Genomic DNA, 17,307 nt, shown 5'->3' with positions numbered 1-17,307 from the left:
GGCTTTGGAATAGATAATAATTTTTTAGTTTGATATCAACCCCAGGAGACTAAAGACATGCTGGCTTCTTTGAGGTAAGTGGAAAATAGGCAGATGAATTCGCATTGCCCCTTCTGAATGAAAAACAAGCTTATTCCCTGAATAAAAGAAGGTACAAGTTTAATTCAGACTACAAAACTGGAAATAAATTAGTTCTAAATCAAATTAACCTTGGCTGGTTTTATTCTCTCCTTGTTTGTTCTTTAGGTATGAACAACCTAAGTGTGATAACAGTGCCAGAGCTCACCCAACTAAAACAAAGGATTTGTACAAAGGACGCCAGCTTCAAGGTCAGTGAAACAGATAAATTTGGTTTCATGCATTCCAATGTTTTGTTTATTCACTGTAATAAATTAGAAAGCAATTTCTTACGCTGTATCAAAACACTGTATCTTTTAGATATTGCTATATTGATTTGCCACTGACTGGAGTCTTTGACTTTGGAATAGTTTATGTAAATATGGGTCTTGGGATGTTGTCAGAGAAAGTAAAGCTCATTTTTCTCAGTAGTTTAAAGGCAGTCACATTCACTTACTGAAATTATTCCTTGCTGTTGTTGTACCAGAGAAGTCAGCAAATATGTCCAGAATAGCTTGGCCTGTACTTCATTGTTCTAGCAAAATCCATGGGAAATTTGCCTCTATCTTCAAATCAGTTTTAAAAATGTGTCATCTACTTACTTTTATCCAAGATTGCCCTTGTCAGTTTACCTCAAAATTATATTATTTTATTCTTCGCTGTTGTAGAAACAAACCTTGGTGTTTATTAGACATTTCATTTTTTTTCACGTGTTTTATAAGCGTGTGAGAGACCTTATCTCTGGATAGTTGAGCTACACAGAAGTCAGCAGGCTTGCTTCATCTTTTAAATGGCCTTTTAATATGTTTGAATAACTTGAGGTGTAGCAGGTTAAGTGATATTGCACATTTCACAAGGGAATTATGAATCCCCGTGAGCTCTTGTAAAGAACCAGGAACAAGCAAATAATGTCGGCAGATTTTTTGTGTCATCAAAAATATTTCAGTGTAGCCACCCAGAGAAATATCTAGGCAATAATTCTGAACTAAACATGCCCATCAGTGTTGAAATGCATACAAAGCAGACATTAATACTCTTTTGTCATGAAAATTTAATTACAAAGTATAATAAAAAAAAGAAGTGAGAAATACAAATGATATGTTATTATACCGTATATAATTATATCTTGCGTTCTACATAGAAAGAAGTCAATCATAGGATTAACTGTAAGCTGTCCAATTACTGTGGCTGTAAAAGTAGCAAGTGTGACCCAAAAACATATCTAGCTAGGTATGGTGGGGCAGACAGACAGGAGCAGGACAGACAAGGCAGAGAAGGAAACATTCATGCCATTTTAGATAGCGCTATTATTTTTTCTGGATTTTACCTAGAACTGTGGGTTCAGTTTTGGTCATCTGCGTTCAGGCAAAGGGATACACAGGAGAAGTCAGCTGGCACTAATGTGTCAGGGAAAGCAGCTATGTTCCAAGAGGAGGCAACTAGCATTTGCTTCATTTAGACAAACAAGGTGAGGTCAGGAGGCAATATGGTTCCGCTGAGACCATGAGGAAGGGAAACTGTTTTCCTCTGCGACAATTTTGGCACAAGAAAAATTGGTATGAACTACCCTGAATGAATTTCATCTGGGAGCTGTAAAACTATTTCCAACTATTAAAGCAGTGAGGCAACAACCTCCTAAAGGACTAATAATGAGGCAAAAAGTCTAGTTATTTTTTTAGGTAGATTTTAATTACTTTACAAATGAGACAGTGGGAGACAGGGTCAAATGAGTGAAGTACTCCGTGTTATGGCTTATCACTTAAGACACTGAACATGTATATATACTAAGTGACGAAAAGCTGATTTACACTAACAATTCACCTTGGAGCATGAATTTCACAGCTCTTACCAAATAGTCTCCATTTCTCTTCCTTCACAAAAAAAATGATGATGCATGTCTGACGCGCAGTTTTGCTGTTTAGCTGCTCAGAGAGTTCAGCAAGAACCATATGTGCCACATAAATCCTCAGATATGTGAAACTTAGTGGTAAATACAGCTCTGTTGACAGTCAGATTGATGATGTTTATCCATCATTTCATCAGTCGGTACTTGCTTACTGGAGCTACTTACTGCTGTTGTAACTTCAGGGAAGTTAGCAGGTATTTCAGGGATAACTTGACAAATATTTTGGACCTTGTTGCAGCCTTTCAATACTTAAAGGGGGCTTATAAGAAGGACGGGGACAGGCTGTCTAGTAGGGCCTGTAGCTATAGAACAAGGGGTAATGGTTTAAACTAAAAGACGGTAGATTCAGACTTAGATACAAGGAAGAAATTTTTTACAATGAGGGTGGTGAAACACTGGCACAGGTTGTCCAGAGAGGTGGCGGAGGCCCCATGCCTGGAAACGTTCAAGGTCAGGTTGGATGGGGCTCTGAGCAACCTGATCTAGTGGAAGATGTCCCTGCTAGTCCCTGGTTTGGACTAGCTGACCTTTAAAGGTCCTTTCCAGCCCAAACTATTCTATTATATTTTACAATCCTTACTCCATGGAAACCAATGGAAAGTTGGCCATCTTCAGCGGTTTATTTCAAACAGCACTTGCATGGTTACAGACTTGGGTAATTACTTGATTTTGTGAGTTTTTTTCTGTGTGAAAAGAACTTGCACTTAGAAGAGAGTATAGCAGAGATGAAGAAACAAGTTTTGCACAAAAAGATACTACTTGCTGGTCACTCCTATCTTTCGCTAAAAATTTTGAAGAATCATTTTCTAGCTGGAATCTTAGAGGGAGGATGGGCAGGTGAGGGGTTTTAAGTTTTCACACATCTATTTCTTATCCAAACTGGTAGTGCTTTTATACAGTACAGTAATAAAGTATTATCCAAAGTCAAGATACTTTGTCAGTGAAACAATTAACAGGAACTTTCTGTGCTGTAAACTCCTACCCAATAAATGTGTTTTCATTAAGTTAGGCAATGGTCTTTTGACTTTCTTTTTCTACTTTATGGTATTTTGCATTATGTGAGCTTTAGTCCAGCAAACCACTGAAGCAATGTGAGCTCATAATTGTCATAAATTATTATGGATGACAATCTTATGTTGCTTAATCTTTGACTTCCAAATGCTTTATATTATTTTAAAATAAGACAAATATCAGAATTTCTTACCATTTCAAAAATAGTTATGAGTTAACTGGAAAAGCCTCCCTCTTCTACTCTGCAGCAGCATGGAGTAAGTACATGCCTATAGAAGTGACAGGGGGAAGAGGTTACTTCACAGTTGCAGTTGCATTGAGGTGTTTCATTTTTCTTTCTTAGGTCTTTCTCTTTTCTATCTCTCTCAACTAGTCTATTAAATGCCCAGGTCCTCAGCTGGCGAATTTCTCTCTTATGATACAAACACTACATTAAGTAAAAAGGAATTGAGTTTTCTGTAGATAGGTTTTTGGAAAAAGGAGGTTGAAAGAGGATCCTGCGCAGGTGTGACTAGTTGTTAAAAAGTAACATGTAAAATTGCACAAATGGCTAATACAAATCAACTTTTTGGTAGAAAAGAACCACCGTTGCTCAAAGATTCTCTATTGGAAAGCAATGTTGCAAAGGCATGTTTGCATTTGTGTTGTCTAAATTTAAATACAGCACCTGATCTCTGAGACGTGCCAGGACTGAATAAAAAATGTAGGTTAATTGTGTACTTACATTCAAGGAATAATACATTTTTGAATGGATGGGTTTGCTTGATTTGCAGCTTATACCCACAAAAATGCAGTAGCCCTGGGTGAAACCACGGTGACTGCCTGCCGTGTAAAACCAGGAAGATTTTAAAACAATTACTTTACTACTGTGAATGATCTTAAATAGGATAAAACCCACTGGTACATCCTCAGGTGGATTGAATTGGCATAGCTCTGCAGCTACACTGATTTATATCACCTGAAAATTTGAACCCATTACATATTAAGCCAAATATTTTTAGCAATAATTTGCAAATAAATCAAGAAGCAGTTTTTGGCAAACACTGGTATCTTGTTAAGGCAGAATTGCAGAAGGTAAGGGCCCCTTAGAGTCTATGGCAAAATTCCCACTGATTTAAACTGAGTAAGAATGTATCCTCACATCCTAGGGGTAACTTAATATAAAGCATCTGAAATTGAAGGCTAATCTAATGTTTGTAAGAATGATCCAAGCCACCTGTATCTGTTAGATTGGGCTGGAAGTTATACGATAATAATTGTTCCCATTAAATTTCTGGTCCTTTTTTTGAAGCCAAAGCATTTTTCTGAGGTTACTTGTGGTTTTGATCCTTCTCAGAAACTAGTTATTCCAAGATAATGAAAATGAACCGAAAGAGTCTAGAGAATGTCACATACTGGGGAACCAGAGGGGCTTTTTACTTTTCTCACAGTCAGAGTTTTCAAATGTTCATATTTTGACCTTTTGTTCTCCTGTGTTATACAGTAAAGTGTATGATGAATGAACATATGCTGTAAAGAGTCTTGAATGATTTATTTCAGACTTTTGGATAACTGGTGTGTTAAACAGGAATTCGGTTTTCTACAGAAGCTGGTCAAGAGCATTTAGAAGGGTATAGTATGGAGGCTAGTTAAGCTAAACCTTTACTATGATGGAGTGAGGTGTAGGTGCCTCTGCATTTTCCTAAAATCTTGAGTGGTAATAGGTCAAATTCAGCCAAGTGAAGAAATATCAGTTCCTGTAACTGTATTTTTTCAGGCTGGGTCTATGGGACAAGGAATTTTCAAACATTACAGGTATTCACTAGTTTTTAATAACCAGTAAAATATTTTTCTGTGGGCACTCTCAATAGATGTGTATTTATTTATAAATTATGTAGATGTGCTATTGTACTAATAGATGAAGTCTCTTGTAAAACATACCCAGACATAGAAATCAAAAAGAGAAAGATGAAATAAACACAGTTCTATTTTTTTATTTTATTTATTAAGAGCACAAAAAGGGGTTTTTGCCTGCACTCCATTTGATTAACTTGTGCCCCCCCTGGGGTACCTTCACCTCATTTTGGAGACCAGCACCTTAGGCAGTGGATAAGCTACATGTTTATAAAGATAGTCTTACGTCTCTTCTAAGCAACCTGGGAGAAAGGGACGTGGATATGTAAGAGAGCAAGACATGAGAGCATATTGAGACAGTGCCAGACTGCTCAGCTAATTTGCCTCAAGGGCAAATCTTTTTCTTATTTAAAAAGTATGCATCGAATGCGGGAAGGCTCTGCTTTAGGCTCCGCCGTGTGTGAGGGCTGGATAAACTTTGGATAATCCTTTATGTTGTTTAAGATTTTTTATTCTTACTTAACCTGGGAATTTTTCCTGTAATATAATTTTCATTACCAAGACCTGAAATTTGTAAACTAAGTGGAAAAATTTGAAAAGTATTGTGAGAAATTTGATTTTGCTCACACAACATTCTTTAATTAGAAGTACCCTTATCTTTTGTGAAGAAAAATAAAAATAATCCAAATGAGTAAAAGGCACACAAGCTTGAGAGTGGGACACAGTGTGGCCAGTGCCAAGCTGGATTTTCAGACTTTACTGTGTTTCTATGGTTTTGTGGCTTTAAGTCAGACCATTGATTTTGTTTTACATTTCATTTTAGTTTATTTAGGTTTCTCCTTTTCTTTAGCACAGTATGTTTTTTGAAATTCCTACAGTTGTGCTACTTCCTCTCATAGAAAAAGATAATTTGGGAGGGGAAACTGTAGTTTGGAAATGACAGTGCATTACAAACTGTAACAATAATACAATCTACTGACTTGGATGAACGTGCAGATACAGTAAGTCCATCTACTAAAAGCCCTGAAAGTCTCCCTTTTCTGTTTTCTCAAAATAGCATAGCTCTTCACTGCTGAATGTTTCCTTTTCCTGTGATGCTGATCTCAATTAACTGAGCTGGAATCCAGTAGAATGCATCAATTGCATTGAAGTTACTGTAGATTTCTACTGGTGAAGTACGATCAGCATTTCACTCTTATTTTCATCCTTCCTGGCAATCCTGCAGCTCTCTGAAAAGCCTCACTTCAGATACTTCTCATTATAATTTTTCGATCCTAGAGCATTTCTCCAAAAAGCCGAGTATTTTGTGGTTTTGATAGCACTGTTAATAAGCATCTGAAAGGTGCTTTCTGGGGTTTATTCTGTGACAGAAGAAGGATCCAAATTAGTAAAATTGGCATCTTTGCTCAGCCTCTATGAGGCAGATTTCAAATTCTCAGTTTGAACAAGACTACAGACCACTGCCGCCTCCTCCTGCAACCCCAAACCAAAACCCAGTGCTTTCCACCCAGGGCCTAAGGTCTGCTGATTGCTCTGTTGGTGCTGCGATGGTCTACAGTTTATGTCAAGCTAAGAATGTTAGAATGTTACTTACTTGAAATGTCTTGATGCATGTCCCTCGTATAGTCAATCAACTTAATAACAAAAAAATTCCCTTAAAACTTCTTTCAGCTACTGTTTTGTCCTATGGATCTTCATAAACTTAGTTTAACCTTGGCATTCAAGCAGTTAATATTTTCTCCTGAAAATCATGCATGAGAGCTGTTTAGCTCATTTGTTTATTTCACATTGGTGCTACTTAAGAGTAAAAGTATTCCAACTGCACGGTTTTCTTCCTATTGTAATGGCTTTATTTACTGTGTTTCTGATGGCATATTCCAGCACTGACCCTGAACAGTTTATATTTTGTGGAGCAAAACTCATGATTTAAGTTATGGGTGAATTATGTGTGGGTAAGTACAGTTTGCTTTTGGTTGTTGGCAGTGCATCTTCTTTTTCCAAAGTTAAAGAGAAATAGTCGGAAACGCTCAAACCACAATGATGCAAGACCCACAGCCAAACAGCCATCACATACAGTGTCTTACTTCAAAGGCATCTTTTAAAAAAAAAAAAAGAGTGATAGAGATTTAACTGCTTTTCCTTTTGAGGTATGATCCATTATACTTTTACAGCTACTCTGCTTTTGACCATGAGCACATCAGATTTCAAAAGGTACCAGGCTATTTCCCAGCTAAAACACCAAGGTACCACCACTGGTCTACCTAATCTTGCTTACTGTAGTTCCACTCAGTTCTTTGCCTCCTCTGTGGACTTCGGTACTGGCACCGAGTAGAAAATAATCTTACCCTTACTACACGTTCTTAAACATTCGAATGACTAAAAACTTGCTTGTTTTTAAAAGTATCAACAAAGTAATTGAGTATTTCTGATCATAATATAGATTATATACATACGCCTGCCTTCCCCTGAGCTCCAAATTGTTAGGCCAATTGGCATGTAACTTTCTCCACTGAGCTGAGATTTAAAAGGATTATATGTTTATGATGTGCAGCTTTTTGGCTGCATGAGCTAATATTTAAAATATCCCTTTCTGCTGTTGAATCTTAAAGCTCTGAGCTGTCAAACAACAATTTGAAGTTGCTGGCTGTTTTGAACGAGCCTGTAACTATTGTCCTGAGCCCTATGCTTCTTTATTTACCAAAGATAAGTAAGTAAGAGGTAAGTAAAGCCCTATACTCCTTTACTTACCAAGAGATACAAAAAGGCTCGATATGGAGCAGTTCAGTGTAGATAAGTGTTTGAACTATGACCAGGAAATGTTGGTGCAAAGACGGTGGGAACCTTTACAGCAGCGATGGCAGAACGTGGTAAGGATGAAGGAGGGGGCCTGCCGGGAGGACGGGAGAGGTGAGGCTCGACAGAGAAGGTGCAGAGGGGTGCTGGAGAGCCAGGCTTGCTCCTCCTCAGCCCCCTAGTGCTGTGGGAGGCAGGGGAATGGCTGCTTCCCCTTCCAAAGCAGTAGCTGTCTGATGTATGGGGCTGCATGAGGACGCCCAACTTTCCAGCCCTCTGCTATAATGAATGGCTGGATGTCTTTCTAGCACTGTAGGCCTCATATAGGTTAGTGACAGCTCGGTGAAGGCCTCTTTCCACATGTTTCTGTCCACTGCAATTACCCTGTGCTGGCAGCCCGAGACAGAGGCGGGGAGGGATGCTGACCAGGCAAGGACGTGGCTGCCACGGAGGAGACCTGCATGTCCACAGTGCAGGAGGGTGGATGCAAGGCCAGCACGCTGGGTGGGTGAGAAGAGGGGGCTGCAGGCAGCACACGGGCTCAGTCAGGGTGCCCACACTGTAACACGAAAGCCTATGTGAATACTGAGTCGTGGTGGCCTGGGGAGGATGTCGTCCTAAGGCAGTACCTCTCATGACCGCGTAGGTCTACTGCTGAAACCTCCATATAAACAGGGAGGTCTGCCGCAGTAAGTCCTGAGGCCACTACCATGGCTTCAGAGCAGCTGAACCTCCGAAGATGACTCTGCCTCTTTAACCTGCAACCATTTGCTTAGGCTTTTGGATTGAGTATCTTCAATATCACTACCCTATTGTCTGGTGACATGATTATATTGTAGTCTCCCCTCCGGAGGAAGGCAGGCCTGCAGGTTAGTTTTCAAGGCTCTGCAGATCACGTTTATTTCCTGCCCACCCTCTTCTGTCCATCTCCCCATCCTGTCTTTAACTACTAATGGTCTGGCCACAGTTCTTCATATTGCTTTATTTTTGCCTCACTTTGTAGTCATTTCTTAACAACACAATATCTGGCCCCCAACCTACAGCAGAAATATTAATATCCGAAGCAAAAAAAATGCACAAGCTCATAACTTAAGAGGTTCTTTAACTTCCAGTCGTGTGTGAATTTGTCTAAAAAAATTACAGTGAAAGCATTTGAGCTACTAGTAAAGCACCAGTGAAAGACACAGCTGTGTCCCAGCTAGCAAAAGAGAAAAGCTGGCTGATTGAAGGTGATGCTACTGGCGCAGCAATAGCATTTCATTCATTGGACTATTTAATATTAACCTATAATTTTATGTTTATTTTAAAGGGCTATATTAGGAGTAATAAACACTGACTTCATTTGCTTCTCAGCATGAAAAAAATGCTGGAGGCTGTGCCAAAGAGTGTAAATTCTGTTTCTCACCTCACTTGTTGCTGCCCTTTTCCAGCCAAATCCCTTGTTAAGTAAAGCAGCCTTGCCCGCTGTCTTGCTCCATGCCACAGGGTCCTGTTCTCAGTGGGAGTTGAGAAAGTCCCTGCAGTAGGATACCTCCGGGGGACACGTGCCCAGAAAGGGAGAATGTTCTCCTGTTTCTGGCTGGCTTCCCAGGAGGTTGTCACCCAGCAGCTGTACAGTCACTGTCTCTGCACCAGCACTCTCCAAATGAGTTTCTGGTTGTGTTTTTTCTCTTCTTGGCCAAAGAATGATGAAGTGAGAGAATGCTTTCCATCAGAAATGCCTTTTCTAAGTCCAAGTGGACATCAGCAAAGTTCCACTGACCCTCATGAAGCTGTGTTCATTTGCACTCAATGAGGATGTAAATATGTAGACAAATGCTGCCCCCTGCACTTGATGATTTTGCTGTTGATTCTGATAAAGATGGACCCTTTTCTTCCATTTCTGACTAGGGTAATATTTATTTTGGATTGAATATATATATACATATAAATATATGCATATTTTTACATTAAATATATGCATATGTGTATACGTTTTAAATATTTGTTTTCACCTCAGTGAGAAATAAGGAATTGCGAAGCCTATTCTGCCATAAAACTTCAGTAAAGCTGAAAAAAGCCATTTCTGAAAGATACTTTAATTCCTTCCTTCAGTTTATCTATACGTTTTAATCTGTACACAGTTTAATACATACAGTGTTCTAAATCCAGCAATGAAAAAGCTTCAGATGAACACTTCTGTTTTTCTTTGCCTTTAAAAAAACCAAAACAGCATCATGGATAATAATCTCATTATCAGGAGTTGGAGGCTGTGCCAACTCATGGAGCTGATTTAGAGAGGGCTAATCCTTTTTTGGTCTTTTACTGAAAAGTTTCTAATCGCTTCATAAATCTGTGCTTGTATTTAGCAGTTCTTTACCTCTACATGGTGTAATTTTACTTGAATATCTCTGAACTGCTTATAGGAAGGAGCTCACCCACTAACAATCATCAAAACAGTGAACTTGCTATCTAAAAGGAAATTCTGTCTTGCAAGACAGTGAAAGTTTGGACTTTGTAATGCCATGGCAGATCAGCCTGTAACAAGAAGATGTAGTACACAGCCCTCCTGGATGATACTCTGAGTGCGTTACTAGTCAAACACACTTGGCAGAGTAGGAAAATCTATCTGGAAGTGCCTGTCTCTATTGACCATAGAGGGAGAAAGTATGACTAACATCAGTAGTTGCATATATTTTGATAGCTCATATTAAATGATGTAATTCCCACCTTACCTGAACAGATAGTGAAGACGAATGGCTGTGGTATTCCACAAGCAGTGAGATACAGCCTGGCTTTGTCTCTGCTGTGGTCGATGGTACTCAGCTGAGATTGGATCATGCAGCAACCTTTTTTCTTGCACTGTTCTACTCTGAAGTGCTTTTAGCAGGGAAATAAGTCTGTCAATACTAATAGGGTATGAGAGCATCTGTTTGAAAAATGGCATTTTTTTCAGATACTCCCTTATCCTACTTAAGTATTTGGAATATTACATACACTGTGGATATTGGGTCGGTGGGAGATGGAGAGGAATGACTAATGGCTCCCTGAAACCAATTTAATCTAATGAAATCTTAAATTTCATTCTCCTCAAACTAGTACTTCATGTAGACTGCTCGGACCTGCTTACTGATGACAAGCCCCGACCCTCTGTGCATGGACTAATACTCTGTCCTTCAAGAGATTTCTGTGGGTCAGCATTCAGCTGCTCAAAATCGTGTAGCGTTTAGCTCTCCCAGGGGCTAAACAGAGATGATCTAGAATTGAGAGCTGAGAGCCCTTCCTTTCTGCTGAACGTTATATTTACTGTCCTTTTATTTTTAGTCTTTTTTTCTAATACGAAAAAGATGAAGAAGGAAATGAATGTATGTGAAATGTTTTGATGCAGAGATTAGCCTAACCAAGAAATCTATAAGAAAGTGCAAGATGGTGCATGTTAAACAGCTTTGTTTCTTTTATTAAGAGCTCTGTGGAAAATATTTGTGAGTATTAAGAAAACCAGGATACTTACTGTCTTTTAAAAGGAGTCTGAAGTTTACAATGAAAATACCTCAGACCCTTTTAAAATGGCTGCTTGTAAGTACATGACTATAGATACTGAGGTGTTGTCTGTGCCCAGCATAAGATCCTAGCATAAGCAGAGTGAAACTTTGATCACATTGGAACCTAAAAGGGATTAAAACATTTGCCTTCACTGAACAAACTTTGATGCTGTATTCTTAAAGCTACTAAGCTTCAAGAAATGCATCAAGAAAAAATCTAGAAATAATTTCTGGGGCAATGAAGACATGGGAGAGGTATCTCATAATAACTTCAGGCAATGGGATTGCAGTTCTTGGGTGAGGAATAGAAAAAACAACACAGGAAGGGGTTGATGTGGAATAAACTCAGTGTTTTCTGCCAGAATGCCTGCAATCTGCAGATCTCGCAATCTGAAAGATGGCAGGAAAAACTCATAAGACTGAACGGAAAAGGCAAAAACCTTTTAGTCTGCCAGGGCTGTAATCATAATGAAAAACGACACCTGAACCTTATCATGACAGTAAGGGGGAGTTGCATAATAAGACACTATTTCCTCTAAAACACATGGTATGGGGCTTCTCCTTTTTCATCTGATAGAGTATAAACTGAATAAAAACATGTCATTGATTTGTAAGGCTGTTCCCTGCAAAACTGATACCTTCCTTTGTTGTGTTTTCATACTTGGATACAAGTTCTCCTTTATTATCTGGCAGAAACAGTTCTCATGTTTAATCTGTGGACAGGGAAAAATAAATATTTTCATTTCTGAATTAATATGTATCTGCAGCTATATTTTCAAGAGGGAACAACACTGGTTAGGCATTTATTCTTTGCCTTTAGTCAAGTGGAGAAGTGTTCCAGGTTTCAAATAAAATGAGAACTTAGTTCCCAGTGAGTTCAGTGGGATTTTCAGTTCCCAGCAACTCTGAAAATACTGGACTGATGATGAACCGCTCCAGTAATTTTTGTTTTGTATCAAACAGTGACTTTTTGAAATCCAGACAGAGTTATGAGGCGAGGGCTTGTGAAAAATTAAGCCAGTGCAAGACTTCCCATTTCTGAACATTATGAGTAAGTTAATGTATAATGCAGAAATAACATCCGTTTTGGCTGCAGAGTAATGGCTGAAAGTGTCAAACAAGGAGTTTAGCTCACTTGTCAAGGAAAATGAACATGATAAAGACAAAACTGTTGATATGCTGATCTCACATCAGTAGGTATATTTTCCTGAAGAAAATATTTAGATTTTAGCCTGCTACATTAATGTTTCAGTTCACTTTTACTTTTGAGAAAGAGGCTGTCTTTGACAATCAGAGAGTATGTTCGATGCTCACGTTTTCTAGATACTAGCATGGCTTACATGGGAAGACCAGTGGAACTGGTCACCAGTGTAAAAGACAAAATCAGTATTGCATGCTCTCACTGAAATTGTTTTTATTTTAGAAAGTAAAATATCAGTATTAAGCTGAGTTTCCAGCTGAGGTTCAAAGGTGATGCCAGGCTATGTGCTCCTTAGTCACATGGGATCAAAGACATGATTGACTATATATACATGCTATGTCTTGGTAAGGAAGTGCTGCAAGGCTGATGCAGCCACAGGTAGAGGATGGCAAACCTGCCATACTGTTAATGTGGAGAACCAGGGACCAGGGATGAGCTTGGGAAGTCTCTGTGCTTGGTGTAGTTATTTATTTGTGTCACGATAGTTTATAGTTGTTCATGGTCTGGGATCTCAGTGTTCTGAGCGCTGTGCAAACACAGAATAACAAGATGATGCCTGGAAAATTTACAGTCTAGCCGATTGCAAAGCCACTTGGACAATGGGTGGACAGATGCCATCAGCTGAAGAGGCAATGAAAGTTCCTGCCAATTCCTCAAAGTGCCTCAGCCTGCCAACATGTGTCACCTCCGTTTCACACTGGCTGAGCTTAAGCCAGCTGGCTTTCCTCCAGGTCCCTTCTTGCATCAGGTGTTTAGACAGCAGAGAATGCATTTCTCTGGGCTCAGTGAAGAGAGATGTAGAACAAATGTTCTTGTTCACAAAGATGACCGTGTGTACAAGACTATCTCCATGGTTTTCAAATACATGATGTTATCCCTCGGGTTTCAATACAGCTTGTAGGCCTCCACAACTGAGAACCCTCAAGGAAGAAAAGAAATTACTCCATACAAACATCTGGGAATTCTTTCAAAGGATTCAGAATGCTTCACAAGATTCAGAAATTTGCTTCTCTGTAGCTCAGCAGGAGTGCTACTGTTCATAGATTCCTGATGCTAGCATATGACAAAAATCCATGAATAATTTTGGGAAATAAATTATTCAAAAAATTTGCCCTTCACGTTTGTGAAGTTCTTGAATTTGTTTGCTATCTAGAAAAGTCACCTGATAAAGCCTCTTGCTCTGTAAGTCATCCACAATCAATTCGTCGTAAATGTTCCTAAAATACAATTCATGACCTGCTGAACCCCGATCCTGCAAACACTTACTCACATTCTTCTTGTGATTAGTCCCATTAAAATCAAAGGAACCTTTACATGTGGTTGTAAAGTTAAGCCCAGGCATAAGTGTTTGTAGGACGAAGGTTTAGGTTTGTTCCATAACCCTTGATATTCTATGTGCTATATAGTCACTTGTTGCTAAATGAGATGCAGGCACCCAGAACCTGTGGAAAGTCATGATTTTCAGTCCCAGGGTACTATTCCTATTCCCTAACTGGAGAGTTATATCTGGCGGTGAAGAGAATATACTGCATTTTGGATTTAACACATAAATTGCATTTGGATTCAGTTCTACAATCTCACTTGCCATTATTCCTATGTGTCTCTCATTTTCAACATTTCGGGTATGAAGGCATCATAAAAATCTCCGTTAGTTGTGTATGTATGTGTATATGTGTGCATCTAAATAATCACAGTGACTAAAAAGAGTTACTCTTTCATGTATGCTGGAGATTTCCATCCCCTTAATTTCAGTTCAGAGAAGTAATATTTAAATGATCATGAAACAAGATCTCTGAACCACTGAAAAGAGAAGATTCCTGTTTTTCCATGAAGATATGTAGCACATATTTCCATCCTTGGAAATTTTTAAATATATCTGGTACTTGATCTATTAGACTTTGAATGCATAAAGTCAATTTTAAATTATTAAGAAAAGTATTTTATGAGTTTGAATTTTTATCTCTCAGATCTGTGTAGCTGAATTCACAGTATCAGAGAAAGAGCTGGAAGGATATAAAAATATTTTTGATAAAAAGTTTTAAAACTCTTTAAAATATTTATATAAGACAGTTTTGGATTCTTTTTTCCCCAAATGACATGTGCTTGTAGGTTTGTGAAGGTACATTGGGGTAGGATTTCTACTGGTGTTTGTTTGGGGTGATGTGCGCTTAGAATTTCACCACACAGGAATAATGCGTTTCTGATTTATGTGGCTTAAAAGCTCTTATATGATAGCTTACATAGCCCTAAATTTAAATCTGTGTTTATACTAACATGCACATGTGTACACACAGGGATCCTTTTATGGCTCTCAACACGCCCTCCTATGAAAGGGTCTTAAATAGGTTCTACTTACGAATATACTGAAGCCAGCTCAATAAGGAGTTTTCCGATGTATTGAATTGAACTGAACCCATTCTGTGAGCTGTATCCTGTTTCTGCTGTCTGTAATGAACTATTGTGACATACTTTAGGGAAGCATATTAAAATTTTTCTTAGCCTCACTCAAGTTGATTGTACTATTCAAATTTAAGAAAACAGTGGGTTTGCTATCAGAATTTTAAAATTTGTTGAGTGTCCTTTTATTAAGAATAAGAAAAATAAGTAAATACATATTAAGTCAATACTTCCTCTAGCATTAGTTGATATCATCCAGATGATTATAAAGATAGCTGCTTGCAGGTAGCTTCATAGTTGACTTAGGTTTTTATTGGAAGGCTTGGCAGTTACTTGCTCCAAAGAAGATTTTAATTTTATTTAATCTGTAAAACGACGTTTCAAATCCTGCTTCTAATTCATTGCTTTGAAATGAAAATAATCTCACTGTCACCATTCCTGTTAGGGTTTAAAGTGGTGCAAATGATGCTGCTAACCAGGACAGTACACCTTCTGATCCCTACAAAGAGCTCAGTATTAAGTGGAGAACTCTGATATTTTCATTAGCAGAAGGGAAGAAATAGGTGAAGTTCAGTTGCAAGGGTTGTTAGAAGGTTTCAAGAAGTGTCAGTGTTACAATCCAGGTATCTCTCACAAATGCTAACTTTTTCTGGAGAGTTGTGCTGGGACCTGGACTGTAGATGTCACATCTTCTGCTCTCCCAAGATCTGAGTGGAGACTCGTTCCTCTGCTTCTGCTCCCCGGCTCAGGAGCAGGGTAGCTCAGATGCCAGACTCTAGAGGTGCCACAGGAGATGAGGTTGGGGTGACACCAGCTGTGTGCACCCCCGTGCTGAGATGAGTTGGGACAATCAACTCTTTCCACATGTGGCAAAGTCCAGCTTGCTCAGGCATGAGTCTGGGCTGGGAGCGGGATGTGATGAATGAGCTCTTTGTATCTTTTCCTGTCAGTGACACCTAGCAAGGGTTTTGAACTATTCCCCTGCCAGAAGTGGGTTGAACTGCTCTGGCCAGCCCACCTTTCCTGTAGGCACATGCGTGTGCCTGCATTGTTTGCCTAGAGCTTGTTATGGGACACGTTTCTCCAGGGGAGAAGAGTTAGTCTCTGCTGTGTCCATGAGCTCAACAGCCTCAGGCGATGTTGGGTTCCCTGCACTTATGATGTGACTCCTTGAGCATATCCCCACTCTCCATTTATCAATGGTTTCCACGCATCTTAAAGCTGGTATGTTACCGTGTACAGCACTAGAAATAGCCACATTTTTTGCCCCGTTGTATCTGGTCTGAGTACTTATCTTTCAGATTTCTCACGCAGATCTATTAACAAATTGCAGTCTACTTAGGCATGAGTGAAAATTTAACTTTCCAGCCCATACAACTGTCTCTCAACATCTTTTCTCTTAGAAAAGCAAGAAGATTGCTTCTTAAAAAATATGACTGATGCGTTTTATTCTGTATATATTTCGAAGGACTACTTTCTGTGTAGAGCATGAGGATTTTTGCCCCGGTAAGCCAGGACACTTGGTTAATTAAGAACTTTTGGTAAATATCTCTCTTCCTCCTTAATTGTTTAGTGGAATCCAAGTTTTCCTATCTTCTTGTACAAAGTGTACTTCAGCATAATTAGAACACCAGCTGGGTTGTAGGGGCCGGGATTATCTAAACTACATAAACAGCACCTACAGAGAATTTATGCTCTAGATGTCACTGACATTGCCATATCGATTTGAACCAAAGTCATGGATAAAAATACTTAATATTAGATATACAGTCCCGATGTCAGATTTTGAAAGGAAGTATGTTTCCCTGACTGAACTCAGTCTGGTTCCTACTGAATCAAAGGAAGGTAGTCTCTATTATAAAAAAAAAAAAAAAAAAAAAAGAAGAAATTCCTGAATTACTTCAAATGTTACTATTTTTTTCATGAAACTCCAATGCTTTCCTATTGCGAGTTGAGCTAAGTTTATTTTTTTGCAAACACTAAGATGCTAATCTATTTCGAACTGTTTGAAATCATGTTCTCTGTTTGACTGTCCACTTTCTTTGACACAATTCTGATTTCATCCTTTGCTGTGCTTGTTTTTCTCTTGTTCTTGCTTCTTGATTAAAAAAATCAAGGCAAACAGAGCCACAACATCTGTGTCTCACATGTTTACAAGTCCATTTCATTAATTCTATGAGCTGTGCAGGATTTATATGTAACATTTTGTTCACTAGATGTGTTTTTCAGTAGGAAAAGTTTAATCCAATAGAGATTACAGAAAATCACTCATTTGAAGTCCCTATAAAAAATCGATTTCTTAAGACAGATATTTTGACCCCTGTATTAACAGGGTGCACAGTTCTCTTGGAGCCAAGCTCCATGGTTCAAGGCATGCATCACACAATCTTATTGCAAACTTGGCAACTGAATCAAGGAAAGAGATTAATGTGCAGTGCAGTGGCTGTTCATTTAAGGTCAGGAATCAGGCTTTGATTTACACCTCTCTGTATGGCTTGGTGAAAAAGAAGGCATACTGCTGTGGTGCT

At 38.8% G+C, this 17,307-nt stretch overlaps 1 protein-coding gene across 3 annotated transcripts in view; it reads left to right on the top strand.

Moving 5' to 3' along the window:
• The window catches only part of SMOC2 (SPARC related modular calcium binding 2), a 148,380-nt gene that overhangs the window by 108,454 nt on the left and 22,619 nt on the right, over positions 1 to 17,307 (top strand). For all 3 annotated transcript variants that reach the window (XM_063329117.1, XM_063329116.1, XM_063329115.1), the window contains exon 9: positions 247 to 329. In XM_063329117.1, coding sequence (XP_063185187.1) covers positions 247 to 329 — 83 coding nt within the window. The remainder of the gene's footprint in view (positions 1 to 246; positions 330 to 17,307) is intronic.

The sequence above is a fragment of the Chroicocephalus ridibundus genome, chromosome 3 (assembly GCF_963924245.1).
Source record: "Chroicocephalus ridibundus chromosome 3, bChrRid1.1, whole genome shotgun sequence".
Classification (NCBI taxonomy): domain Eukaryota; kingdom Metazoa; phylum Chordata; class Aves; order Charadriiformes; family Laridae; genus Chroicocephalus; species Chroicocephalus ridibundus.
This window is presented reverse-complemented; position numbering and strand designations above follow the sequence as displayed.